Raw genomic sequence first — 26532 nt, forward strand, 5'->3', positions numbered from 1 at the left:
GGGGCGGGGTCGCGCCGGGGGGGCGGGGCCCGGGCGTCGTCCCCTCCGCCGCTGCCGCCCGGGGGACGCTGGGAGTTGTAGTCTCCCCGACCGGAGGCTACTAGGAAAAGGGGTGAAGTGGGGTGAGCCCTCCCGCAGAGCACGACGGGAAACGGCCCGCGCTTTCCCTCGCTCGGGGTGGGCGGGTGTAGCTGTGGGTCCGAGAAGTGACTGACGGGGAAAGGAGATTCAGGGCAAGCCGCTGCGCGTGGCACGGCGGGAAGAGAGGCGGGAGACCGCGCGGGGCATCCCGGGAGCAAGGGCCGGGCCTGGCCCCGGCGCGGAGCATTGTGGGAGGTGGACGCCGCTCCGGGGCGGGTAGGTGAGTGGGGAGGGGCTGGAAGGGTGCACATCTGGGGGAGGGGAGAGGCACAGCTGGGTGGGACAGCGGAGATGGGAGGGCCCGCGGCAGGAGGGGCTGGGAGGGCTTGGGGAGACAGAGGCGGGCTGGGAGGGGCTGCACCCGGTGGGGAGGCGCAGCTGGACGTGGGGGAGCATCTGGGGTGATGAAGCCCATCTGAAGACCAGGGGCCATGTCTAGGACCAGGATGCACATCTGGGGAGTAGGATAGCTGCGAATGGGAGGAGGGAACCACAGCTGGACTTGGGGGAGCGTCTGGGCAGGAGGGACCACAGACAAATATCGGTGACACTTGTGAGAATTGGCCACAAGTGAATGGGGCACACACCTGTGGGCGCAAAGTACGACGTACTGGATGTGGAGAGGACATCTGGATATGGGAGCATCTCGGAGGCGGGGGCTACAGCTGGATGTGGCGACCCATGGGGTCACCTCTGGGAGAGGGGCAGCGGCTGCATATCGGAGATACATCCCGGGAGGAGGGAGCCACAGGTGCGTGAAGAATACGACCGGGGTTGCGGGGTCCGTGACTGGACGTCGGAGCACATCTGGAGATGGAACATCTTTAGAAGAGGGGCACAGATGGATGTGGGTTAGGGCCAAGAGGAGACAGAAGGGGGCGTTTCATAAGAATGGGGGCGCTAGAGGTGGCGGCCAAGTGGAGGAGAGACATCAGGAGGGGGAGGAGGTCTTAACTGGAAGGAGGGAACACATTTGAGGAGGTGTCCACCACGGAACTTAAGAGTCCCATTTTGGGAGAGGGACCCCAGCTGTACCCAGGGGCACATCTACAGAGGAAGGGGCCAGAGCTGAAATCAGGGACCAGGATGACCGGCTCCAGTTGTCCCAAGGAATAATGCAGGGATGGGAGAAAGCCGAAGGTGGAGCGTAGATTCATATATAAATATTAACGGGGGTGCCTCCCGCCGTGGGCCCCACCTGGAAAGAGGCACCAGTACCAAAGAGGCGGGCGGAAAACGGAGGAGGTGGGGTACCCTGATGGGGACGACTCTGATATCCACGTGTCCCCTCTTCCCCTCAGGCGCCCCAGGATGGAGTCCCCACCCAGCACGGCAGGCCAGGAGGAGCAGGAGCTGCGGGAGCGGGCCTTCTTCTCGTGGGCCGAGTTCAGCCGCTTCTTCGACGCGTGGTGCCAGCAGCGGCTGGCACTCTTCTTCGTCAAGAGCTCCATGCACCTGGCGCGCTGCCGCTGGGCCAGCGCGCCCCCGCTCTACACGCTCATCGACGTGCTCAAGTACAGCTACGTGCGGCTCGTGTGCAAGGACGTGCGCGCGCCCAGCCGGCCCACCGTGGGGTGCGTGAGCTGAGCTGCCCCTTGCTGGGTGCTGGGTGGCGGGGGAGGTGGGGGGGGGGGAAGGGCGGAGGGGAAGCAACGGGGAGGAGTAGGCAGTGAGCCCCCGCGGAGAGAGACCCGGAGGGAGACATGCCCGCTAAAACTGCTAAATGCATACACCTTGCAGAGAGGCCGAGAGTAAGGGAGAAAGGGAGACAGCCAGTCTGCTGGCAGGACAAAGGCGCACACACAGTGAGTGACAGGGTGGGCTCCAATTACAGACTTTTTTTTTTTTTTAACCTTTATTTATTTTTGAGAGACAGAGCACAGCAGGGGTGGGGCGGAGAGAGAGGGAGACGAGGAATACAAAGCAGGCTCCAGGCGCTGAGCCATCAGCACAGAGCCCCATGCAGGGCTTGAACTCACTGACTGCCAGACCGAGACCTGAGCCGAAGTTGGCCATTTAACTGACTGAACCACCCAGGCGCCCCAAATTACAGACTTACATTTTTTTTAACGTATTTATTTTTGAGAGGTAGAGAGAGTGTGTGTGTGCAAGCAGGGGAGGGGCAGAGAGAGAGGGAGACACAGAATCCAAAGCAGGCCCCAGGCTCGGAGCTGTCAGTGCAGAGCCCCACGCGGGGCTCAAACTCACAAACCGTGAGATCATGACCCAAGCCAAAGTCAGAAAACTGGGTGAGAGCCAGGTTTGGGACACACAGAAAGAGACCAGAGCCAGACTGAGCTGCAGAGAAAGCCACAGGACAAAGAGAAAAAGATTCATCCACGCTTTCCGTAAATACGGGGCCAGGTCCCACACAGGGGCTAGCGATACCTCACTGGGGAGAGCAGGGGTTGAGCGGGACAGACACATCCCCTCCCCTCGTGGAACTTTCAGGCAAGACAGGGAGACTGACACATTATATGAACAAGCTCACAGTTTCCTATAAACATAATGTCACAAGGGGCAAGCGAAACACCCAAAAGAGAGCCGGGAGACTCACCCGGGTGGCCAAGGGTGTTTCAATCGACCCCACTTCTAAATCAGAGCATTCCCCATAAAATGTTTGGTTTCCGGCTTTTCTGGAAACACAGGAAGAGGCTGAGCCCACCTCCCTGCGAGGCAGATGGCCACTCCAGTTAGACTGGGTGATGGCGTTCAGGTTTGCCCCAGACCCCACCGCTCTCCATTGCCTCATACGTGGCCCCCGCCGCTTGTGTGTTTCGCCCGCCTGGTCCCTGTGGGTGCATAAGTTTGAGACCCTTGGCTGGAGAGCCATGGGCAAGGACGGGGCACTTAAAGACAGGCTCCGTATTACAGGGCTGTTGTGAGGTTACCGTGAGACCAAGATGGGGGAAGGCACTTACCCGGTACCTGGAACATGGGCGGCCCGGTAAACGACAGCTATTCTAGAAGTCAAAGAGCACAGCCTCAAGCCAGCAGCCTAGCCTCCGACCCCCCAGGCCTGCTGCAGTTAGCCAGCGACACCGAGCAAGTGACGTCACCCTTCTGGGTCTCAGTCTCCTGCCTTGGAAAGTGGAGGAAGTCGTGGCATCGATCTCCTAGGTTTTGTGAGGATTAAATGAGCTAATACAGGCACGTCGCTCAAAAGACGACGTGAGCACCTTCTGACAGCGATTCTGACCGTAGTTATTTAAACATTTATTGGGAGTTTACTGTTCTCGGTAGTTTACTCACTGCCTATGTAGAAGCAGAGACCCAGACGCAGAGCAGCGTGAAACAACCATCATCACAGAGAACTCTAGAACGCCAGAGTTTGCGAGTGGCTTGGGCCCAATCCTGGAATCTCTCTTCGTTAACAGAACCCAATTCCAAGTAACAAACACTTATTGAGCACCAACTGTGTGCACGCTCTTTGCTGGGCACTTTGCTCAGCGCTTGAGCAGCTGAGTACCTAATGGAGGAGACAAAGACCCCCCCCCCAAAATGTTATTTTTAAGGGAAATGAGGGCAGTTGTGAGAGAGAAGAAGTTGAAGGGGGGAGGGGGGGATAAAAGAGGAGTGGGCAGCTCTATCCGAGAGCTTATGGGGTGCTCCTGGAAGCCTTCCTGGAAGAGGTGACCAGTAAATGAAAACTCGAAGGGCTCTCTCTGTTTATACACTTATGGATGTATGTATGTGACTTCAACACGCAGCACTTGCTGTGCACAGGCACTGTCCCCAGTGCTCTGCAAATATCACAGGGAGCCAGGGGACAGGAGGGGCAGGGCTGGGGATTGACAGGCTGGTGGTGGCTTTGGGGAGACAGCAGGATGGTCCCGGGATGGGGAGCCCAGGAGGAAGGGGGGATTAGCAAGCCAGTTCAGGGATGATGACTGGGGGCCCACGGTTTCTGAGACCCTCTCTTCCCCCAACTGCTCAGGCAGCACCTGTCCGGTGTCACAACCCAGGAGCAGCCCATAGGCCAGGGTGCTATAGGGGGCGTCTGGTGTGTGACGGGGCAGCAGATGTGGGGGGAATGGTGTCAGGGTCTTGCCCGGCGGGGCTGAGTCCAGGGGCCAGGACTCATCTTGGGGGAGCCCTGGGAGGGCTGTGAGCAGGGGCAGCTCTGGGTTTAGGATGATCCCTCCGGGGGCCACGGGGGAGGGGGGGACGGACCGGAGGAGAGAGACGGGAGGCCAGGGAGGAGGCTGGGACTGAGGGTCCCTAGAACACACATCAGGACTGTGTCTCCTTGGCCACTCTGTCCCCCTTTCCCAGAGGATGGTCAGAGAAGTCTTCCTGGAGGAGGGGACACTGAGTCTGAGCCGTGAAGGATGCGTAGGAGGTAACTAGGTGCAAAGGAGGACGAAGAAGGAAAGAACCGAGTAGACCGGTGGCAGTGGGGATGGGGGAAAGGGGATGGTTGGACGAGGTTAGAAGGCCCCATAGGCAGGACGTGGTGCTGGGTGGCTTGATGTAACGAGTGGACTGCGTGGGTACTGGGGGGTTCGTACAACAGGATTCCATCATTCCACGTCATTTATTTACGGAGCGCCTCCCAGCATTCTGGCATTCTCGGTGCTGGGAAGGTAGCGTTTTGCAAAACAAAGATTCCTGCCCCCTTGGAGTTCACATTCAGAGGTGGGGGGCATTATCCCCCCCCCCCGCCAGGTGTGAAGTAAAGAAAGTGCAAAACTAGCGTCTGGAGGCTTCAGTAGACAGTCCTGGGAGGTCCTGGAACCCCAGAGGAGACGTGCTGTTCTCGGGCGAGATGCACAGCCTCACGGAAGTGTGACCTCTCTTGAGCGGGGGGGGGGGGGGGGGGGGGGGCTTGTTCTCGGGGCTGAAACACTCAGGCCACAAGACGCCAGACCAGACAGTTTCACAAAAAGCCCGTGAGTTATCCAGGGGGAAACGTGTCGGGTTAAGAGCCCCACGAACCGGCCGTTTTGGTCAATCAAAGATGACCGCACGTCGGAAACTTCCTTCAGTCCCTCCCGACACCACTGTGGTGGCTGGACATTTTTATGTCTTGTGTATAACGACTTGTGTGCTTACGGTTTTTCTAAACTTGTGTTATTTTTGTTACTTTAAATAAGGCAAAGCGTCTCACGCGTTTTTGGCAGACTTTTACAATCTAGCAGGCTCCCTGGGTTTTGACCTCCTGCACAGAGAAGGAAAAGAACGTGTTGAGGGTCCCCTTCTGGTTTAACGGAGACAGTTCTGAAATATTTATCCTGGCTTCTGAGGAGCCTCACCCTTCTCAGGGGCCATTTGGAAACAATCTGGGAGCGTTTTAGGGAGCGCGCCTGGCATTTACTGCTTGGGAGTCAGGCTTCGTAATGACTCGCCAAGCCCTGGACAGCCTGTGTCACCGGGGTCGACAGACTACAAGGCCCTTGGCCAGGTGCACCCTGCAGCTCTTTTTCATAAATAAAGTTTTATTGGAACCCAGCCAGGCCCATGCATTTACATGGGCTCTATGGCCGTGTTCACCAAATAGAGGATATTTACTGTCTGGCCTTTTGCAGAAAAAGCACGGCCAGTCCCTGGTCTGCAAACATAAAAACCCCCTACCAAAAATGCTGCTAGCGTCCCTCGTGGAATAAAAACACGGAGCCTCCTTTCCAAAAGCAGATGTCAGTTTTAAGTATTATTATCAGGGAAATACACCCTGATTGTCCCCCCACCCCCCCTCCCCAGCCCCGCCATTTCTCTTTCATTTTTTACAATGCTGGTTGTACCCCCTAAATCAATTTCAGCTACGGGGCCAGGCCCTGCAGTCTAAGGACCATTGTCCTAGACAGACAGGCTCTTTTCGCACACAGACGGGTGAGAGAGTTGGGTGTCATCAAAGCGTTGTTTGTAAGAAGAGAGAACTAGAGACGAACTAGAATTAGAACTAGAGAACTAGAGGGGCGCCTGGCCGGTCAGTTGGAGCGTGCGACTCTCGATCTCGGGGTTGTGAGTTCGAGCCCCACGGTGGGTGTAGAGATTATATGAAAATAAAAATCAAACAAACAAACAAACCAAGCACCCCAAGGTAGAGCTGGAAGAATTGCGAGTGGAACGTGGGGCAGTCAAAGGATACAGTGTTGAAAAACTGATGGGTGGAAAAGCACCGAGAAAGCAAGTTGCAAAAGTATATATAGAATGTGATGCTCAGGCTAGTTTCCTGTTGCTGCCGTGACAAATGATCACAAACCGGAGGGTCTTGAAACAATGCAAATCTGTGATTTTACAGCTCTGAGGGGGCGCAAGTCCAGCACGGGACTCCCGGGGCTAAAAAATCAAGGTGTCCGCACAGCTGATGTTCCAGGGGAGAATCTGCTGCCTTCCTTTTTCCAGCTTCTAGAAGCACCTGTGATCCTGGGCTTGGAGCCTCTTCTGGGTTTGCCGCTCCTCCAGCAGAGAAGCATTTCTCTCTCTCTCTCTCTCTCTCTCTCTCTCTCTCTGTCTCTCTCTCTCATTTGCCTCTCTTGCTTCTCTCTTCCCCTTACAAAGACCCTTGTCAGTACACAGGACCCACCTGGATAAGCCAGGATCACGTCCCCATCGCAAGACCCTTAATTTCATCACATGTTTAAAAAAGCACACGCAGCGTATGTATGCAACTCAGTGAATTTCCCGGAAATAAGATGCATATGTAACCAGTACCCAGAACAAGGGAATACACGCGTCCAGTGCCAAGAACCCCCTCACACTCCCCCCTCTTAGTGTTAACCACTCGAGGTCGTGACCTCTCTCTGATCTCTCCACAGCAGAGTCTGGCTTTCCTCTTGAAATTTCTTTTTTTTTTTTTTTTTTAAGTTTATTTTTGAGACAGAGAGAGACAAAGCATGAACGGGAGAGGGTCAGAGAGAGAGGGAGACACAGAATCTGAAACAGGCTCCAGGCTCTGAGCTGTCAGCACAGAGTCTGACGCGGGGCTCGAACTCACGGACCGCGAGATCATGACCTGAGCCGAAGTCAGCCGTTTGACCGACTGAGCCACCCAGGCGCCCCTCTTTTTTTTTTTTTAATGTTTACTTTTTGAGAGAGAGAGAGAGACTGAGAGAAAGAGAGACAAGGAGCGGGGAAGGGGCAGAGAGAGAGGGAGACCGAGGATCTGAAGCAGGCTCCCCTCTGATAGCAGAAAGCCTGAGGTGGGGCTCGAACTCACGAACCTAAGAGATCATGACCTGAGCCGAAATCAAGAGTCGCACGCCTACCCACCTGAGCCACCCAGGCGCCCCTGAACTCGCGATAAACGGGACTCGTGGTGCTTTATCACCCTTCACGTCGGGCTTCCTTCGCTCGGCGGGTTCGGGAGATGATCCACGTTGCCGGGGACGGTAACGATTTGGTCCCTCTTACTGTTGGTTAGTGCTGCGTTTGAGGAATATATCCCTGCTTACTTCCCCACGCTTGAGTGGAAATCCTGGGTCCCGGAGGGGCACATCCGTGATCAGCGTTAGCAGATCGTGTCACGCAGTGTCCCACAAGTGACTTAGGTTTTACGCGCCCGTGGTCTAGAAGTACGAATCGGGCCTGCCCCGCCTCCTGGCCCACGTTTATTTCGTCCTTCTGGCAGTGTGTAGTGGCATGACCTTGGGGGTTGCTGTTTGCATTCCCTCGATGCCTGGTGAGCTGGAGCGCCTCGTCACGTAGACAAAGTTTCCGAACCTAAGAACCTACCTCCTGCTGCTTACGGGTACCTAAAAACATACGCAGGAAGGCAAAATACCCACTTTGGGAGTTGGCTACTTTGGGGGGCAGAGGAGGGAGGGGTCCTTTTTGGGGGAGGGCAGGTGCACAGGGGCCCTGCACTCGCGATGTTGTTACCGCTAAATGGGAAATGGCAGTGTTTTCTTTCTTAAAATTGAGATAAAGATGATAAGCTAAATCGCTCTCGAGGTGCCGTCGTAAAGAGCCGCGGCAAACCCTGAGCGCACAGGAAGCCAAGTGCTTTCCACACATCAACTCTTTCAACCCTGACAACAAGCCTAGGAGAAAGGCACCATGCATATTCTCTCCCTTTCAACTCAGGAGGAAACTGAGGCACAGAGGCTGGAAGCCACTCGCCCCAGGTCACACGACCGGCGGAACCGTGAGGCCCTGTCTCTTCTCTGTGCTGGAAACAATTCTTAATTTTAGAAAACAGTCAGGGGCGCCTGGGCGGCTCCGGGGGGTGAAGTGTCCGACTCTTGATTTCGGCTCAGGTCATGATCTCAGGGCTGTGAGATCCAGCGGGAGCCCAGCGTGGGGCTCTGGGCTGAGTGTGGAACCTGCTTAAGATTCTCGCCCTCTGCCCCTCCCCCATTTGCGCGCGCACGCGCTCTCTCTCTCTCTCTCTCTCTCTCTCTCAAAAAATAAATTAGAAAAAAAAGTATATAAAATGAAAATTTTAAAAAGGAGACAGAGAGAGAGAAAGAGAAGGAGGACAAGGGCAGAGGGTGATGTGACGGCGGCGGTGGTCGTTCCTCCCGCAGGCCCCCCCAGCCCGGCTGCCCGGCCTTCATCATCGTCAAGCTGAGCCCGCTGCGGGACCGCCTCGTGGTGACAGAGTGCCAGCTGACCCACTCACACCCGGCCTGCCCGCTCGAGTTCGCCTACTACTTCCGCCCGGGCCACCTGCTGGCCAACGCCTGCCTGCCCGTGCGCACCACCAACAAGATCTCCAAGCAGTTCGTGGCCCCCGCCGACGTGCACCGCCTGCTCTCCTACTGCAAGGGCCGCGACCACGGCGTCCTGGACGCCCTGCACGTGCTCGAGGGGCTCTTCCGCACCGACCCCGAGGCCAAGGTGGGGTCTCGGGAGAGGCAGCCGGGGGCGGGGGACAGCCACGCCGGAGCCTCGCGGGTCATTCATTCATCCATCCGCCCACTCCTCCATTCGCTCCTTTCATCCATTCCTCCGCGCCGGTCATTCGCCAGGTGCTTATTGCTAGGTGCTGGGGAGGCCGCAGCCTGCAAGACGCGTGGTCCCCGGCCGCGGGGACCCGGCCCGCCCGCGCGGCGCTGGGCCGGAAGAGCTCCCTGCCCCCCACGGAAATGCGGGGGAGCGGGATTCTCCACTGCCCGGAACGGTAGCCCCTGGCCACGCGTGGCTATTGGGCACTTGAAACGTGGCCAGTAGGACCGAGGAACCGAGCTTTAAGTTTCGTTTCTTTTTAACTAATTGCGATTGAAATAGCCGCGCCTGGCCCTGGGGCTGCCTTGCAGAGGAACGGGCTAGAATTCCCTCGCCTCGCGTCCTGAGTCACACCCAAAGGTGATCAGGTGTCAGTAGGGTTGGGGCTAGGAAGAAGACGAGTCAGAAGGGCAGGAAGTGCCCTTTAAAAGACATTTTGCAAACCTGGACGACACGCGTAGAAAACGCACAGACGCGAAGCACGTAGTCCGACGAATGCCCGCAGAGTGGAAACATCCAGATCAAGGCTCAGAAGGGAGGGGGCTTCCTCACCGAAGGTGACGGAGGGAGGTGACAGAGCGAGGAGTAGGGTCCGGGAGCATCAGGTGAGGACATGGAGAGGGACGGTTGGTTGGAAGGGCGCGGTTTTAGTTTGAGTGGTCACCGAAGGTCTCTCTAAGGAAATGCTGGCGAAACAGGGGAGACAACGGAGGCAGCGGACCCCCCCTCCCCCCCTCGATCTGCAGAGGCAGGGGAGTTCCAGGCAGAAGGAATAGCCCGCGTAAAGGTTCAGAGGCTGGAGCCTGCGAGCTGTTCGTCCAAGAGAAATCTTTCTGCTGCTTTCAGAGCTGGGGTGGACGTGAACGAAGGGGGTGAGGAGGGGTGGGGGGACGACGTACTGCCCCCGACTGTTCTTTTCTCTTGTGCAGGGAGGAGGTCCCAAGTCAGGGCACCTGGGCGGCTCAGTCAGTTAAGCGTCTGGCTCTTGATCTCGGCTTTGATCCTAAGCTCACGAGCCAAGCCGTGATGATCGAGCCCGGCGACGGGGTCTATGCCAACCGTGCGGAGCCTGCTAGGGATTCTCCCTCCCTCCCTCCCTCTTCCCCTCCCCTGCTTGCACTGGAGTGCGCACGGGCTCGCTCTACCCACACCTAATACTGGTGCTAACGTTAGTTAACATTTGTCAGGCACTTAACCGTGGGCTAAGCACGACCCTAAGCGGCTGTACATTGAAAGCTCACCAGAGCGTGTGGAGGAAGGACGTCACCATTCTTACCTCCGTTTCACAGACGAGGAAACTGAAGCACCGAGAGGGCGAGCGAGTGGCCCGAGGCCACACCGCTACCTAATGACGGAGCTGGACTTCAGCCCTACACCGTCTGAGATGCGGGGATGTTCTCTTCTCTGCTCGGCTACTCCCCAGTTTGGAAATGAGGCTCGGGCCCCCTCCCATCAGTTCTAGCCTCCGGAGAGTTGAGGGTCGCGCCCAAGTCGGTTTGCTGCTCTGTCAAATGGGGCTTCGCACACATGCGCTCCCCACCCCACTGGTCTTTGCCGAGCTGTTCCGTCCTCCACGGTCCACCATCAAGTAAATCAGCCTCGGCTGTCTTTTCTGGAAACACCTGTGCTGTGTAGGGCTGCCTCCATGAGAAGCAGCTTACTGACAGATGAAAGCCTTCAAGGTCAAGGGATTGTCCTTTTAACTTCCAGTTTGGAAGCTGCCACAGACCCCGGCTAAACCAGGGTCGGCTCCCGAGTCTGTGGTTTGGCCTTGACGCTTATTTTTTATTATTTTTTAAAAATTTATTGAGAGAGAGAGAGAGAGGGAGAGAACGAGCAGGGGAGGGGCAGAGAGAGTGGGGGACAGAGGATCTGAAGCGGGCTCCATGCAGACAGCAGAGAGCCCGATGCAGGGCTCAAACCCACGAACCACGAGATCGTGACCTGAGCCAAAACCGGGGGTCTGATGCTAACCCACTGAGCCACCCAGGCACCCCCACCTTAATACTTGTAAAAAAAAATGAGGAAGATGTTCTGGAACACCAAGAGACAGACTAGTGAATGGGTTATTCCTTTTTTTTTTTTATTTTTTTAAGTCTTTCTTTTTTGAAAGTGAAGAAGGGAGGAGGATGGGTAAAAGTCAGGCTGCCAGCTTCCAGGAACCAAACGGGGGAAGAGGGCTTTGGGATGCCCTGTCCCCCATCAGATGGCCCTGTGGTCCGCAAGGCCAGGGACCCTTTCTGTTCTACGCTCTTCGCAAAAGAAACCTCCAGCCACCTGGGGATGAGAGGCAACTTGACCTTGAGAGGTCTAACTGCTTCTTAAACGGCCACCAATTTGTCTTGTTTGACCCCCCACCCTGCCTCGTGCTGCCAATTCCTTTTGACGATGCTGCTCTCGGTCCTCAGCATTTTCCAGTTGCTGGTTCGGGAATCACGAGGTTGGGGGTTTGGGCTTTATTTTGCGGGGAGTGGGGAGCGATCGATCGGCTTGTCCATCTGTTTTCCAGCTTCCTGAGTTCGGTTCCTGCTGTTTCCTTTTCTGTAGCTCCTCCCAGCCAGCTCCTGTGGGAGGGATTACTTTTTTTTGGTTTGTTTTTGTTTTGTTTGTCTGTTGGAGGGATTGCTTTGCAAAGCCAAATGCCTGGGACCCCCTGAGCGGCCGTGGCCCGCTCGGTCTGGGGAGCGGACCGGACAAGAGTAGTGTGCCCAAAAGCCACTGCCACGGTTCGTGGGCAAGACTTCCGTAGCCGCTTCATCCGGGGAGGTGCTAAGACCTTTTATGATCTGCCCCAAGGCAGCGATGATGGGCTGAGGTGTTCCGTCACATCTCCATTACCTCATTTCTGGCAGGCTCTAGGGTAACCAGCAGGCCAACTGGCTCTCTGGGCAGAGAGGGAGCTGGAACAGAAACGTGGTGTCTTCTCTCACAGGTATGCCCTGCCTTCTGAGAAAGGTGAATGTTGATCTGAGTGTGCTACTTGTACGTACGCTAAAAGGTCAACCTGTACAGGCACAGTGGAGGACAACTGGACAATGTCTGTCCACACGACCGCGTTGGCCCCTGTCCCACGGGTGGGAATTTACGCTGCAAACGACTCTGGCAGCCGATCCGAACAGGTCGCTCAGATACGGTTTTGAGGTTAACGACACCGCGAAGCAAGGTGCAAAACTGTGCGTAACGTGCTGTTTTGTGCGCGGCAGGGAGGGAATGAGACTATATGGCTATGCGGGCTTGTGTTCACAGAAAGAAGCTCCAGAAGACACCCAGGAGGTGGAACAGGCACAGGGACGGCGAGTGGGTTGGCGTGGGTGGAAAAGCAGAGGAAGAAGGCTGTGGCTGGGTAGCTTCATATGATTAGATTTCTGGACCCTGTGGACTTTTTTTCTTTTTAAACTTCTTAATTTTATTTTTATTTTATTTTATTTTTTAAAATTTTTTTTTCAACGTTTATTTATTTTTGGGACAGAGAGAGACAGAGCATGAACGGGGGAGGGGCAGAGAGAGAGGGAGACACAGAATCGGAAACAGGCTCCAGGCTCCGAGCCATCAGCCCAGAGCCTGACGCGGGGCTCGAACTCCCGGACCGCGAGATCGTGACCTGGCTGAAGTCGGACGCTTAACCGACTGCGCCACCCAGGCGCCCCTAATTTTATTTTTAGAGAGAGTGCACGTTTGAGAGAGGCAGAGAGCGAGAGACAGAGAGAGAGAGAGAGAGAGAGAGAGAGCGCGAGAGAGAATCCCAAGCAGGCTCCATGCTCCATGCTGAGCCCGACACGGGGGCTCGATCCTATGACCCTGGGATCATGACCTGAGCCAAAACCAAGAGTCGGTCGCTCAACTGACTGAGCCACCCAGACACCCCTGGACCCTGTGGGCTTTTTGCACGTTCAAATGGTTCATTTTAGAAGAGAAGGTGAGGGGCGCCCGGGCGGCTCAATTAAGCGTCTGACTTTGGCTCAGGTCATGAGCTCATGGTTCGTGACTTCGAGCCCCACGTTGGGCTCTCTGCTGTCAGCCCAGAGCCCTCTTCAGATCCTCTGTCTCCCTCTCTCTCTCTCTCTGCCCCTCCCCTGCTCTCTCTCTCTCTCTCAAAAATAAATAAACATTAAAAGAGAGAGCGAGAGAGAAGTGAAAATAGGCCAGGGTCCCAATGTACCATACCGACCTTGCAAGCTGTGGGACATCCCTTGTGGTGCAAACGGCTTGCTCCCCGGGGCCTCCGCGTGTTCATCCGTAGAACGGGGGTAACAGCGCACACACCCCTTCGTAGGATGTGTGGATGTGTGCGTCCCTGCGACAACACTGCCCGGAAGCCAGGAGGCCCTGTACGTTCGGCTATTGAGCTATTATCTTTATTCCCTCAGGTCGGGAATAGTCTAGAGACCAGGGCCGTTCCGATCGTGTGAAAAGGGGGCGCGTGCTCACACGGAGGAAGGGGGTGTGGGTGGCAGGTGTCGCGAGCCGTGGTTTCTGGGGTTCACGTCTGTGGAACCCACCGTCGACGGCGGCCGCATCCCTGTGCTACCTGTTTGTGTGCCTGAGATGACGCCCTGGCCGCACCTGAGTCCTCACACCTGTCGGCCGCGCGCCCTTGAACCAGGCCCGTGGGATCGCTTTCATGAAGGCCGAGGGGGTAGCGTGGGCAGGAACAGGGACTCGAGGCCCCAGCCGCCTTGGGTGCGAATTCCTGCTCTGCCGCTCACTGCCTGCGGGACCCCGGGGCAAGCAGCGGAAGCTCTCTGTGCCTCAGTTTTGCCATCTGGAAAACGGGGGCGGTAATAATGGTAGCTGTTTCACAGGACTGGTGTGAGCATTGGAGGAGGTGAGGCCTCGGCACGGAAAAACCCCCGTCCTGTGTGGTGCCGACGCGGGGGCTCGAACCCACGGACCGCGAGATCATGACCTGAGCTGAAGTCAGACGCCCAACCGACTGAACCACCCAGGTGCCCCTCACCTCCTCCTACTCTTAAGATGTCCTGGGCCCCCCCCTCAGTGCCCGCACTGGCACTTGGCACGTCAGATTTGTTCCGTAAATATTTGGTAGCGAAACTCATATTTGGGGGAAACTGAGGTACCCCCCACCTTTGGCAAAGGCCGCCACACACACACCCCCTCCGCAGCGTCCCCCACACGTCTCCCTCAGCTCCTTGCTTTTTTTCTCCCCCAACAATTTCAGGGATCTGGACTTGGATCCCCAGCCCCGTTACCTGTTAGCTCCGTGGCCCTGGGCAAGTCACCCCCCTCCCCCGGTGTAGTTGGGGACCCTAAGGCCGCCCTCAGTTGCCACGAGGACTCACAGAGCTCAGCAACACTGTTACACTCCCAGCTACAGCTTATTACAGCGAAAAGGACACAGATTAAGAATCAGCAAAGGGAAAAAGGCGCGTGGGGTGGAGGCGGGAGGACAGTGAGTTTCCATTTGTTCTCCTGGTGTTCAGCTCTGCCAGCAACATTGTGTTACGGGCTTGGAGTATTGCCAACCAAGGAGCCCCCCTCCCCGAGCCCCGGTGTCCAGAGATTTTGCTGGGGTTCGGCCACATAGACGCGCCTGACTGCCTGAGTGGCCGCCCTGGGTCTCCAGCCCCTCTGGAGGTCAGGATGATACTGTGTGGCTCAAGCCCCCCCCATCATAAATCATTCCCGTCTTCGCATAGACTATCTAGAAGTGGTCCAAGGCGCCCAGACACTCTTATCCGGCAGGACGTTCCTATCTCCCAGCAGCCGGGCAAGAGCCAGACCTTTCTTTGGAATATGCTGAGCTCAGACAGCCCAGACGGGTTGAGGTAATCCTTCACTGCCTCGGTTGCCCTATCTTCAATAGAAGGAAAATGATCGTCCCCTCTCAGCAACGGCCCTCGCTCACTCGGAGTTCCCTGCACCAACCTCAGTCCCATCAGCCTTTCTCTTGAGCACGCTGTCCGTGCACGGGGACCCATAAAAACAGCTGACACTCAGCACATACTGATCTGGGACCAGGCACTGCTCTTCATGCTTCGTGCAAATGAGCCCACGTGATGGTGCGCCCCACCTTTGCAGGCGCGAGCAGCGGAGGCCCAGAGAAGTTCAGACACTCGCCCTGAGCCACACAGCCGGTACGGAAGCTCGCACAGCTGGTCAGAGGAAGCACCACAGCCTGGCTCCAGGGTCTGGAACGCTTAGCCGCCCTGGGTTCATTTATGCCCGTGTGCCGGGCCCACAGTAGACTCTCCATCAACGCCATTTGATGAACAAACAGGGGTGGAAGGAAAGCCTCCGTGCCCTCTTTAGAAAGAAAACCCAAGATCAGAAATCTGAGTTATCCCTTAAAGAATGGAGATCAGGTTCAAACTCGCCAAGTGCCTGCCTGCTCTGGGAAAGCCTCTTGGCGAATACATTTCGCTTTATTTACTTTTCTGTTACTCCTGACTCCGGAGGAGAGATGGACAAGAACTCAAGACTATAGAAACACATCACTCTTTTAAACCCGTTCCACTTAGGACAACTTTGTCTTTGCATTAATTTCTACACCAGCGCTGTCTGACAGGAATTTCTTTTTTTTTTTAAGTTTATTTTATTTAGTTTGAGAGAGAGAGAGAGAGTGAGTGAGTGCAGGGGAGGGGCAGAGAAAGAGAGGGAGAGAGAGAATCCCAAGCAGGCTCTGAGCTGTCAACGCGGAGCCCGACGCGGGGCTCCAACTCATGAACCTGTGAGATCGTGACATGAGCCGAAATCAAGAGTCGGACGCTTAACTGACTGAGCCCCCCCGGCGCCCCTGACACAACTTTCTATGGTGATGCAAATGTCCTGCGGCATTCAGGAGAGCAGTCACTAGCCTCGTGTGGCTAGGGTGAAATATGTCTAGTGTGACTGATGAACTGAGTTTTTATAGGTGGTCAAATATTAATTCACTTAAATTTAAATAGTTACAGGTGGCTGTACGGGTTGGACAGAGCGCAGTTCTAGATGGAAACATTTGCTGAGATAAATCGTCAAGCAATGATGTCAAAACTCAGGATAGGTTGAAAACAATCGTAGGGGGATAGTAACTAATCAGCTGTAAGATTACGAGGTTTTTTCATACAATTTATTGAATTCGAACACTGGTTAAGATGCTGACTATAAGGCTTCTGGGTCGGGAAGACAAATTTTTTTTTGTTCCCTTAGGACTCTACCAGACCTTTTTTTTTTTTTTTTTTCCAATTAGAGGATATTTTTTCCTTCCCCTTGAACGCTAAGAACAATGCAGTGCTTTGTAACCACCCTGTAGGAAGAGGTTGGATGATGGCAGAACGGTTTGTGGAGAGATCTGTGCTTAAGTTATTCAGATCCTGGCCCTGCGGCTGGGGGTTGGCACCGACAGGGACCTGCAGGACGAGGCTGACCGTCAACCCTCTGCCCCATTCAGTGGCTTTTGTGCGATGACGATGCCCAGAGTGACTAAGGCCGAGGAGGACAAGAGGGACCAGAAGATGAGGTCCAAGGGTCTGATTGCCCAGCCCACAGTGTGGCGTGAACTCTGGGGGTGAGGGGGTACCTGTAGTGGGATTGGGGAGTCCTGGGAAAGGAAAAGCTTTCAAGCAGGGGAGGGGGTGATCTGATCTGAAGTTTTGAAAATGAAACAGAGATGGGGCAGGTTGGGGCGGGGGTGGGGGTGGTCAATGAGCATCGAGTATGGCTTGGGGCTGCCCACCTCCGGAGGGCGCTGGAGACGTCCAAGGGGCCATGTTCCTGCAGAGGCAATCCAGTGGACGGATCTGGAGCCTGGAGATACAGAACTGAGAGTTATCAACTGAGAGATGATAAAAGGCTGGGTGACCAGAGGCGATCGCCTGGGCAGAGCCTAGAGACGGGAAAGAGCAGAGGAGAGGACAGGACCGCAGCTCAGCAACATTTAGAAGTGGGGAGTGGAAGAGGGGCGAGGCAAGCGAAGGAGACAGAACAGGAGACGCCTGGGAAGAAGGAGGACAGCCAGGAGTTTTCAGGGTGACAGAAGCCGAGAGAGATTCGTGTTCCAGAAAGGGGGGCAGCGTCGTCCCCGTCCTCTGAGTGCTGCGGTGAATCAAGTGACACAGAAACAATAGCGGGATTAGATCCGCATCAAGCCTTGGACACAAATGATCTCATTTTGGCCTCTCCACGACCCTATTCTATAGACATCGCCTCAGTTTTGCAGTCAAGGAAAGCGCAACTCAGCCCAGGGTCCCACACCAGTAAGAGCCGAAGCCAGGATTCAAGATTAGACTCTTCCCTGAACTCCAGAGACGTGGCCTGTGGGTATCGCTGCACGCTTTGTGCCTTCGTCCACCCGGGGAGGTAGCAAGCTGATGCCATGGGCGCCGTTCGACGTATCAGGAATGCAAAACACAGCATCCCTCACCTCGTGGGGCTCCCATCTCTGGAAGGGTGAACGGGCAACAAGCAAGTCGAGATGGGACGTGCTTCGGGGTGATTAAGTGCCACGGCCAACGGTGGCTAGAGAGAGCCGGGGTACTTGCTAAGAAGGGAGGGCCGGAGCGGGCCTTTAGGAGGACACGGTTTTGGGGGCAGGGGCGATAATCGTAGCGACTGCGAACACTTGGAGAGCCCTTCCTATTTCTTGAGCGCGTATTGCCGAATGTATCATTTGTGCCAGGCAGTGTTCGAAATGCTTCCGTTCATTTCATCCTTCCCGTCGCGGGGAGTATCTCGTAACATTCTTCCAAGGGGGTGTTGGTCAGGGAAGTGGCCGGGAGCCACACACAGCCAGGAAGTGGGGGCCCCAGGGTCTCAGCCTTGCGCGGGCTCTAGACCCCACGCTGGACCTGCCCCCCTGAGCACGAAGGAACGCGTCTGCAGTTCCCAGACGCGGAAATGGGGGGAACGACGAGGTTAAGGAGGAAACTGAGGCTCGGAGAGGTTACGTCACAAGGTTAGAAAGTGATGGGGCCGGGACTCAAAATCAGGCGATCTTTCTGCGAAGCCTACGGCTTTATTGCTAGACAGACCGGTGGCTCTCAAGCCGGAGCGCGCGTGGGGATCCCCTGGAGGGCTTGTCAAACACGGATGGTGGGGCCCTCAGAGTTTCTGACTCAGCAGGTCTGGGGTGGGCCTAAGAATGTGCATTTCGGTCAAGGTCCCAGCGGGCGCCGCTGCTCCCAGCCCTACACTTTGAGAACCTTCACCCCAGCCTGCCTCTCAGCGCAGGAAGGAATGAATACCCAGCCCCGAGTAGGTACGCTGAGGCTCAGAGAGGCTGGCCCGTGGGCAGAAACCCCACAGCTATTAGAGGGCGGTGCCGGACCTCGAGCCCTGGCAGTCCGCCTCCAGAGGTCGCGTTTTTACACCATCCCCCCCCCTGCACCGCCGCCTGCCGGTCGGAGGAAGAAATGCCTGCACGCGGGAATGAATGAATTCCCATTTCCCCGTCGGGGACACCGAGCTCCGGGGGCCGCCGGGCTCCCTGCCCCCCGCGCGCCCCCCCCCCCGGGCGATCCCTGACCGCTTTCCCTGCCTCCCCGCCCCGCCCGCAGGTGAAGCTGGTGTTCGTGGAGGACCAGGCGGTGGTGGAGACCGTGTTCTTCCTGACGTCGCGCACCCGGGCGCTGTTGCGGCGCTTCCCGCGCATCCTCCTGGTGGACCGGCTGCCCGGGCTGCAGGGCGCGCTGGACCTGCTGGCGGTGCTGTGCGTGGACGGCGCGGGGCGCGCGCGCCAGGCCGCCTGCTGCGTGGCGCGCCCGGGCACGCCGAGCCTGCTCCGCTTCGCGCTGGCCTCGCTGCTGCAGAGCGCGCCCGACGTCAAGGGCCGCGTGCGCTGCCTGACGGCCGGGCCCGAGGTGGCGGCGCAGCTGCCGGCCGTGCGCCAGCTGCTGCCGGGCGCGCGCGTGCAGATCTGCCGCGCGCAGGGCCTGGAGACGCTCTTCAGCAAGGCCCAGGAGCTGGGCGGCGCCGGCCGCGAGGACCCGGGCCTGTGGCCGCGCCTGTGCCGCCTGGCCGGCGCCTCGTCGCCCGCCGCCTACGCCGAGGCGCTGGCCGAGCTGCGCGCCCACGGCCCGGCCGCCTTCGTCGACTACTTCGAGCGCAACTGGGCCCCGCGCCGCGACATGTGGGTGCGCTTCCGAGCCTTCGAGGCGGCCCGGGACCTGGACGCGTGCGCCCTGGTGCGCGGCCACCGCCGGCGCCTGCTGCGCCGCCTGAGCCCCTCGCGCAGCGTGGCGCAGTGCCTCCGCGACCTGGTGGCCATGCAGTGGGCCGATGCGGCCGGGGAGGCGGCGCCCGAGGGCCCCGACGGCGGGGGGCCTTGGCCAGAGGGCGAGCCGGGGAGGGGAGCCCACGTGGAGGAGGAAAGGATGAAGGGCCTGGAGAGCGGGGACTGGGCAGGGACCCCGAGAGAAGGAAGTATTTGGCGAGGCGCCCAGTTGGAGAAGGAGTGGGCCCGAGGAGTGGAGGCCAGAGACCGGGGAGGGGCTCAGTTAGAAAGTGACTCCGGGAGAGGGTTGCAGGTCCAAGACTGGAGAGGGTCCCAGTCGGAGAACGAGCACTGGAGAGGGCCAGAGATCAGAGACTGGAGGGGGACCCCGTTGGAGGCCGAGAAAGATTGGGGACCAGAAGGTTACGTAGGGAGAGGGGCCTGGTTGGAGGACGGTGGGCCGAGAGCATTGGAAGGGTATACCTGGAGGATGGCCCAGCTGGAGGGTGACAGCATTAGGGTGCTGGAGACCACAGAGCGGAGGGGGGCCCCGTTTGATCCTGAGAGGGCCAAGAGTCTTGAAGGGAGCACCTGGCGGGGGGCCCAGCTGCACGATGAGAGGGCACAGGGACTGAAAGCCAGAGACTGGAAGGGGCCTCAGCTGGAAGCTGAGAAGGGAAGGGGGCTGGAGGTCAGGACCTGGAGGGGGCACCATGTGGAGAAGCCCAGGGAGTTGGTCCCTGAGAATGGAGACCAAAGGGGGCCCCAGTGGGGAGATGAGAGGCAGAGAGGGCCAGAGGTGGGAGAAGAGAGGGAAGTGAGGTTGGGGGTCAAAAGAAGAAGGGATCTGGAAGATGTAGTTCTGGTCCATCTGGGGGACACGAGGGTGACAGGCCTGGAGAACGGAGAGGGAGCCCGGTCTGTGGGCCCCAAGGGCCGAGGAGAACAAGGGATGGGGTGTGGGGGTGCAGGAGGGAGGTGTCTAGGGCTGGGGAACGGAGTCCCGTGTGGGCCCGCCGTGGGAACTGTGTGTGAAGGCGATCCAGAATGGGCAGGGACGCGGAGAGTGTGCCTGGCCGCTGGGGAGAGCCCGCAGGAAGGGGGTCAAGAAGAAGGTCCACGGGAACCAAAGAGGCCTTGCTGCCCCTCCGCAGAGGAGGAGGTGGACTGGGAGCCCCTGGCCAAGTTCCGAGCGGCCTGCGGGCCAGAGCTGGCGGAACTGGTGGCCGAAGAGCTGGCCTTCGCCAGGCAGCACGGGACCCGGGGTTTCCACTGGACTGGAGCTGGGTTTGCCCTTAAGGACGGAACCTCGGACTTCTTCCTGGACAGGGCCCTGACCCGCTGCAGCTGCTCTATCCACGCCGCCCGCCGTCTGCCCTGCCGCCACCTGTTTGCGGCGCGCCTCCTCACGGGGGCAGCCTTATTCCACATGGACCTGCTCAGGGACTGCTGGGGGAGAGCCCCAGAGCCCTGACCCATCGGGCCCCCGCCTGCCACCCTCCGCTGTGAGGGCAGGAGGGCGCTCTTCGATCCCAAAGATAACAGGGCTGAGGCCAAGGAGGCCACCTCAGTCCCTCTGGCCACTTCCTGTGTCATCCAGGGACCTCACCTTGGCCGTTTGCCTCTCTGGGCCCTAGGGGAAGCTGACAGTGGTCTCTGAGGTCCTGGAGGCACAGTGTGGAAGAGGGTGGCGGCTAGGACGGCTCCTGAGGGCCTCCCTCAGGAGAGGAGATGTGTGATGAGACAGGGGATAGAAGGGGGGGGGGCAGAAGGAAGGAGGGGACAAAGCTGGGGGAGGGGAGGACACCAGGATACGGGGAGAGCCCAGGCAGGAGCAGATGGTCCGTCCAGAGAGTGCAGGGGTGAAGGAGAAAGCAAAGGGGAGTGTCAGACAAACGGAAGGGGGGAGGAAAGAGGAGAGAAGCTCGCAGGGAGACCCGCGGAGAGAGGACAACAGAGGCAGAAATGGGGGAAAGCAGAGGGAGGCAGGAGAGAAGGAGGCCAGGGTGGAGGACAGAGGGAAAAAAAAAAAAAAAAGACGCATGGAAAGGAAAGGTATAGGAGGTAGGGAGAGAAGGAGCAAGAGGGGAGTGATTTGAGAGTCCCCAAAGCCTGGATGCTTGGATCCCTTTGGCCTTCTGGTTGGTCATTTCCAGAAGAAACTGAATGGGGGAAGGGGTATGGGGGGAGGGGCGGAGGCTCTCCAGTGGGAGAAGGGAACAGTCTGGACTATTGTGCTTCAAGATCGGAATAAAACAGTATTATTTTGGTTTCTGTACTGAGTTCCTGGCTTCTCGGGGGAGGCGGGGAGGCCCAGACCTGGAGAGAAAGTCAGGTGGTCCGGAGGTCATTTCTATCGACAAGACCTCCTGGGGCCAAATGGCATGGAGGGGCCGGAAATGAGTAGATTCCCCCTGGCAGCTCGGGCCTCTTCCTCCCTCATCTGGACCGGTATGCCAAGGTGACAACTTGGCCAACATCTGTGGAGTCTACCCTCAGATGACTAGCCCAGGCCAATCTCAGCCACGGTGCCAGCGATTGGTTTAAGAAGGGGCACGTGACTGAATCCTGGCCAGTGGGTCTGCTCAGGGTGGGAGGCCACTAAAGGTTCTCTCAGTCCTAGGAAGAGGCCCCAGGATGAGGGGGTCAGGCCTAGACCTGCTTGCCAGCCTCTTGATAGATGCCCTCTATGATCCGCCCCCCTCCCAACACCCTGGGAGGTGGACATTGTGCCCATTTTCCAGCTGTGGAAATTAAGTCACAGAATTGCAGTGACTTGCCAATGGACACACAGCGGAGAGTCCCCCGTCCCCCGCAAACCTCCACCTCTGCACTTACAATGGCTCCCATTTGTTTTTTTGAAAATGTTTATTTATTGAGAGAGAAAAAGACAGAGAGCAGGGGAGGGACAGAGAGAGAGAGAGAGAGAGAGAGAGAGAGAGAGAGAGAGAGAGAGAGAGAGAGAAAGAACCCTAAGCAGGCTCCCCCATTTCAGTGCAGAGCTGGACACGGGGCCCAAGCCCACAAACCATGAGATCGTGGCCTGAGCCGAAATCAAGGGTCCGATGCTTAACCAACGGAGCCACCCAGGAACCCCAAGCCCTCAGTTTCTTGATGTGGAAAAATGGGGCTAAATACTAACTCTGCTACCGAAGCTGGTTGGAGAATTGAAAATAATGCCCTTATTCTCTCTAGTGCGTGCCAAGAACCCCGGTGATTGGTTGTTGTTATATACCGACTCTCCCGTTCTCTTTTTGAGAGACTGAAGATGTGGGTTGGCATTTGGTGACGCTGCATGGGGAGGGTCTCCCATTACTTGTTAGACCAGATCAACATCACAATAAATGCCAGCGAATTCTTCCGAAAATGCATCACGCATGCGCTTGAGGCGGTCGGAAGCGCGTGAATGGACCCGCGAACGGCTGGGTGTCTGGCCCGAAGGATGAGGATCGCAGCACTAAGTGGGGAGGGGACAGCGATAGGGAGGTGGCGAAGTCTGGGGAGACACCGCTCGAATCTGAAAGGCACCAGGGGAGCCAGCGGCGCGGTCGGTCCCTAAACAGGGACGCCCTTCCTGTGTCACCCCCTCTTCGGGTAATGGTCTCGCCCGATTCCCGTTCCCTTCTGCCACTCCGGGACACACCAAGTTTCCAGCAGAGGGGTGGGAGAAGTGGTCCTGGGTACTGAAGGGACGTTTGGGCGGGCGGGAGCTTTGTCGCGGAGGCCGGGGGTAAATGCTGGGGGGAAAAGGGGGAGGAGACAAACGGGTCGAAACAATTGGAAGAGGGGAGGCCTTTGGGGGACCCAGGTTCGAAGGGCGGGGCGGGGCTTAGAAGACCTTTGTCAAGGAAAGAAGGCGGGGCCTCTGGCTGGGCGAGTTCACCGTGCGGGGAGGCGCGCGGTTGGAGTGGGCGGGTTCATTGTGAGTCCGGGTGAGGGGGGTGAAGTTGGTTGGGAGAGACCATCGTTTGTTTGGGGGGGATCCGGGCCGTGCTTGGGGGTGACCTCTGAGTGTGTAAGAGGGGGGAGGGTCCAGGTTGAGTGTGTGCCTCCGGAGCAGGTTTGAACTGTGCCTTGTAGCAGGAGTTGGATTCTGACCGAGGCTCTGAGAGGGCATAACAACAGGTGCTAGCGCCCCTTGGTGGAAGAGTTAAGTTCCTACTTCCAGAAGGAGAGGCTGCCCTTGGAATGTAAGGACCACCGGCAAATATCTCGAGAGTTATACTGGAGCGGGTGCGGGGAGCCTATCAAGGGGGCTGTCGCTGGCGTCGGCTGCTGGGGAGCCACGAGCAGGAGAGGGGCAAGATCAGCCTGGGGTGAAGACGGCCTTCTGGGGCCGTGTGGGGGGTGGACTGGAGTGGGGACACTGGACAGGCGCTCTTAAGCTTCTCCCTCCCTCCTTGGGGCACCCGGGTGGCTCAGTGGGTTAAGAGTCCGGCTTGAGCTCAGGTCATGACCTCACGGCTCGTGAGTTCGAGCCCCGCATCGGGCTGTGTGCTGACAGCTCGGAGCCTGGAACCTGCTTCGGATTGTGCGTCTCCCTCTCTCTCTCTGCCCCTCCCCCGCTCATGCTCTGTCTCTCTGTCTCAAAAATCAATAAAACATTAAAAAAAAAAATTCTGCCCCCCTCGCCCGCTCACGCTCCCTCTCCCTCTCCAAAAGAAAAAGAAAACTGTTGGATATAGCGCATTTTAAATTCTTGTGCGCGACGTGTGTTCATGAACACGGGTGCATTTCAACTGGTTTTGATGAACCCTCATCCGACATACTTAGTATTTTACTTGTTTATTTTCTGCTGGGCCACAGTAGAGGGGAGGGAGGTCACTGCTCTATTACCAGAATCCAGGGCAGTGCACGGCACATGGCCGGCAGTCAGGCTGTTGAATGGTGAGGAGTGTCCCCTCCCCCAGAACTCCTGACTCGGGAATTGTGGGTGACGCGCAAATTTGAGCCTGCTTCACCCGCCTTTCCCCACGATGCCGATGGGGGCGCTCTGAGCATCACATTTTGATCCAGACCAACCCCCTCGTTTCTCGGGTGAAGAAATTGAGGTCCAAGAGACATGTTGACTTGCCTGAGGTCAGGCAGCACGTTGACAACAGAGGAAGCAGCCTGGCCTGGGCTCCAGCCCAGGAGAGGCTGGTCATTGCTAAGTGCAGGAGTCATTCCTGCACCTCCCTGGGCCCTCGGGTCTCCATCTGGCAAATGAGGAGGGTTCATCATCACAGAGGGGCGGGACATCATGGGGTCACGTTTTGCCCCTCCCTCTTACTAGCTGTGCGATCTTATGTAGATATTTCTTAATCCCTGTGCCTCAGTTTGCTCATCTGTCAGATGGGGGTAATAAAAGTCCCCACCTCATAGGCTGAGTTCGGTGAGTTAATACCCATGAATTGCTCAGAACAGTTCCTACAGCCTCGTAAGTATCCAATAAATACTAGCCAGTCGCATTATCTCCAACACTGCCACAAGAGGTGTGCGAATCACCCCCCATGGTGAATTTGTGAGGGCCGGCTTTAGAGCCCGAGTTTCCCGGATTCAGATCTCGACTCACTTCCAAACTCTGTGACCTCGGGCACGTCAATTGCCCTCTCTGAGCTTCAGTTACCCTGCAGATGGCTGGGTTATTGTGAGCACGCAGTAGGTACCTAGGTATACAGAAAGCGCCAAATAAATGCCAAGTATGTATCCCTCTGTGTTCAGAGTCTCGCTGCAAACGGCATGTATTAGTTCCTTATGGCTGCTGTAATAAATGACGACAAACTTCAGAAGTTTGAAGTCCGTTTCCCTAGGGCCGAAATCAAGATGTTCGCAGGGCTGTGCGCCCTTTGAATCTCTAGGGGAGAGGCCGTCTGCTTCCCTTTTCAGCTTCTAGAACTTCATCCCTCACAACCCTTGGCTCTGGCCCCTTCTTCCACCTTCAGAGTCAACAGCGGAGCATCTCGGTTCCTTGATCCCGTCGCCTTCACTGCATCGAATCTCCCTCTTATAAGAACACTTGTAGACATTTAGAGCCACCGAGATGATCCAGGATAATCTCCCCATGTCAGGACGCTTAATTTCATCCTACCTGCATAGTCCTTGTTTCCAAAGTCACAAGCACCTGAATATAGTTGGAGGCCATCATTCAGCCTACCACATGGCGGAAAACCCACGCCAAGCTTGCTGAAGCAACAAAAGGTAATTTATTGCCTCACGCAACCAAAAAGTTAAGGAGGGGATGCTTCAGGCACAGCTAGATCTAGGTGCTCATCCAGAAGCTGTCCCTGCCTTCTCTGGGAGCTGTTTGTGTCTATGACAATTTCATTGCCAGGCTGACTCTCCTCCCCGTGGATGCGAAAGGTGGACGCGGTCAGCCCCAGGTTCACATCCAAAGATAAGTGCCGTGGAGAAAAGTAAAGCCAGGTAGGGCAAGACAGAAGGGTAGCGTGAGTTTCCATTTGAAATAGGTGGTGAGGAAAGGCCTCTGGTGAGAAATGACATTTGAACAAGGACCTGACCCAGATGAGGGGGAAGCCAGGCCGCTGTCTTGGGGAGGAGGGTTCCAGACAATGAGTCCGTTGAAGAGCCTTGAAGCCAATGTGGCCAGAGCCTAGTGAGCCAGCAGGAGAGGGGGAGAGAGGAGAGATCCCAGAGGGAACGCAGGGGGGGTCACGCAGGGCCTCCTGAGTCCTGCCGAGGTCCTGGGCATTTCTTTGAGTTAGAGGGGAAAATGCGGGAGGGCTCTGGGCTGAGGAGGGCCGTGAACTGATCTAGGTGTTAACAGGCACACTCTGGGGAGCCTACCTGGGGGTCGAGGACTGAGGCGGGAGGTCCAGACAGGCAACAGGCGTCCTCGCTTGGGGTCAGAGAGGATTTGAGCTTAGGGGAGGCGGCCGGGGAGAGAGTGAGAAGTAGCCGGATTCTGGACTTTCCGGATAGAGCCAACATCGGAGGGATTCGATGAAGGGGTATGAGCGGGAGGAGCAGGTTTCTGCCCTGCAGGTGTGGGATGGAGATGACCAGGGACTGAGCCCTCTCTCCTCTCCCAGGCGCCCGGAGGAGGCGGGGCGGAGGCTCTGGCCCTGGTGCAGCTCGTCCATGAACACCGGGCGTACTCGATCCCTCGCCGGGTCCCCGACGCCGCGGCCGAGGCGCGCCTCCGCCAAAGTGAAGGCGCCCGGCTCTCTCGTCCCCGGCTCTGAGGTCCGGGCGGGGTGGTTTGGCCGCGAGGCCTGCGGGAAAGCCTTCAAGCGCGCGTGGAAGCTGCTGAGCCACGAGGTGGTGCACACGGCCGCGCCTTCGAGCGCCACTCGACTGCAAGGTGCACGGGGACGAGCGGCTGGCGCTGTGCTGCCTGCGGCAAGCGATTTACG

General features: G+C 57.4%; 1 protein-coding gene and 1 long non-coding RNA gene across 4 annotated transcripts; one reads left to right on the forward strand and one right to left on the reverse strand.

Annotated features, from left to right (window-relative positions):
• The first annotated feature begins 99 nt into the window (after positions 1-99).
• Positions 100-21344, forward strand: ZSWIM9 (zinc finger SWIM-type containing 9). 3 transcript variants are annotated; one of them, XM_030299090.2, is made up of 4 exons: positions 100-361; positions 1443-1715; positions 8610-8922; positions 18522-21344. In XM_030299090.2, exons 2-4 carry the CDS (start codon positions 1453-1455, stop codon positions 20649-20651), a joined length of 2706 nt encoding a protein of 901 aa, XP_030154950.1. In that variant the 5' UTR covers positions 100-361; positions 1443-1452; the 3' UTR covers positions 20652-21344. The 3 variants fall into 3 exon arrangements, with proteins under 3 accessions (XP_030154950.1, XP_030154949.1, XP_030154951.2); XM_030299089.2 differs by having other exon boundaries at positions 100-357; XM_030299091.2 differs by lacking the exon at positions 100-361 and adding an exon at positions 389-892.
• LOC115503084 lies at positions 16210-26532 on the reverse strand. The gene is made up of 2 exons (XR_003965293.1): positions 25964-26532; positions 16210-16773 (listed from the first exon to the last, which is right to left on the reverse strand). It is a non-coding gene; the product is annotated as an uncharacterized LOC115503084 (long non-coding RNA).

The sequence above is a fragment of the Lynx canadensis genome, chromosome E2, assembly GCF_007474595.2.
Source record: "Lynx canadensis isolate LIC74 chromosome E2, mLynCan4.pri.v2, whole genome shotgun sequence".
NCBI classification, from domain to species: Eukaryota; Metazoa; Chordata; class Mammalia; order Carnivora; family Felidae; genus Lynx; species Lynx canadensis.

What these genes read in the sequence shown, in the direction of transcription:
- ZSWIM9 (XM_030299091.2), top strand. Translation starts at nt 756, where the DNA reads ATGTGGAGAGGACATCTGGATATGGGAGCATCTCGGAGGCGGGGGCTA. An exon ending in CCGGGAGGAGGGAGCCACAG is followed by an intron (nt 893 to 1,442) that starts GTGCGTGAAGAA and finishes TCTTCCCCTCAG; the next exon opens with GCGCCCCAGGATGGAGTCCC. An exon ending in CCCAGCCGGCCCACCGTGGG is followed by an intron (nt 1,716 to 8,609) that starts GTGCGTGAGCTG and finishes TTCCTCCCGCAG; the next exon opens with GCCCCCCCAGCCCGGCTGCC.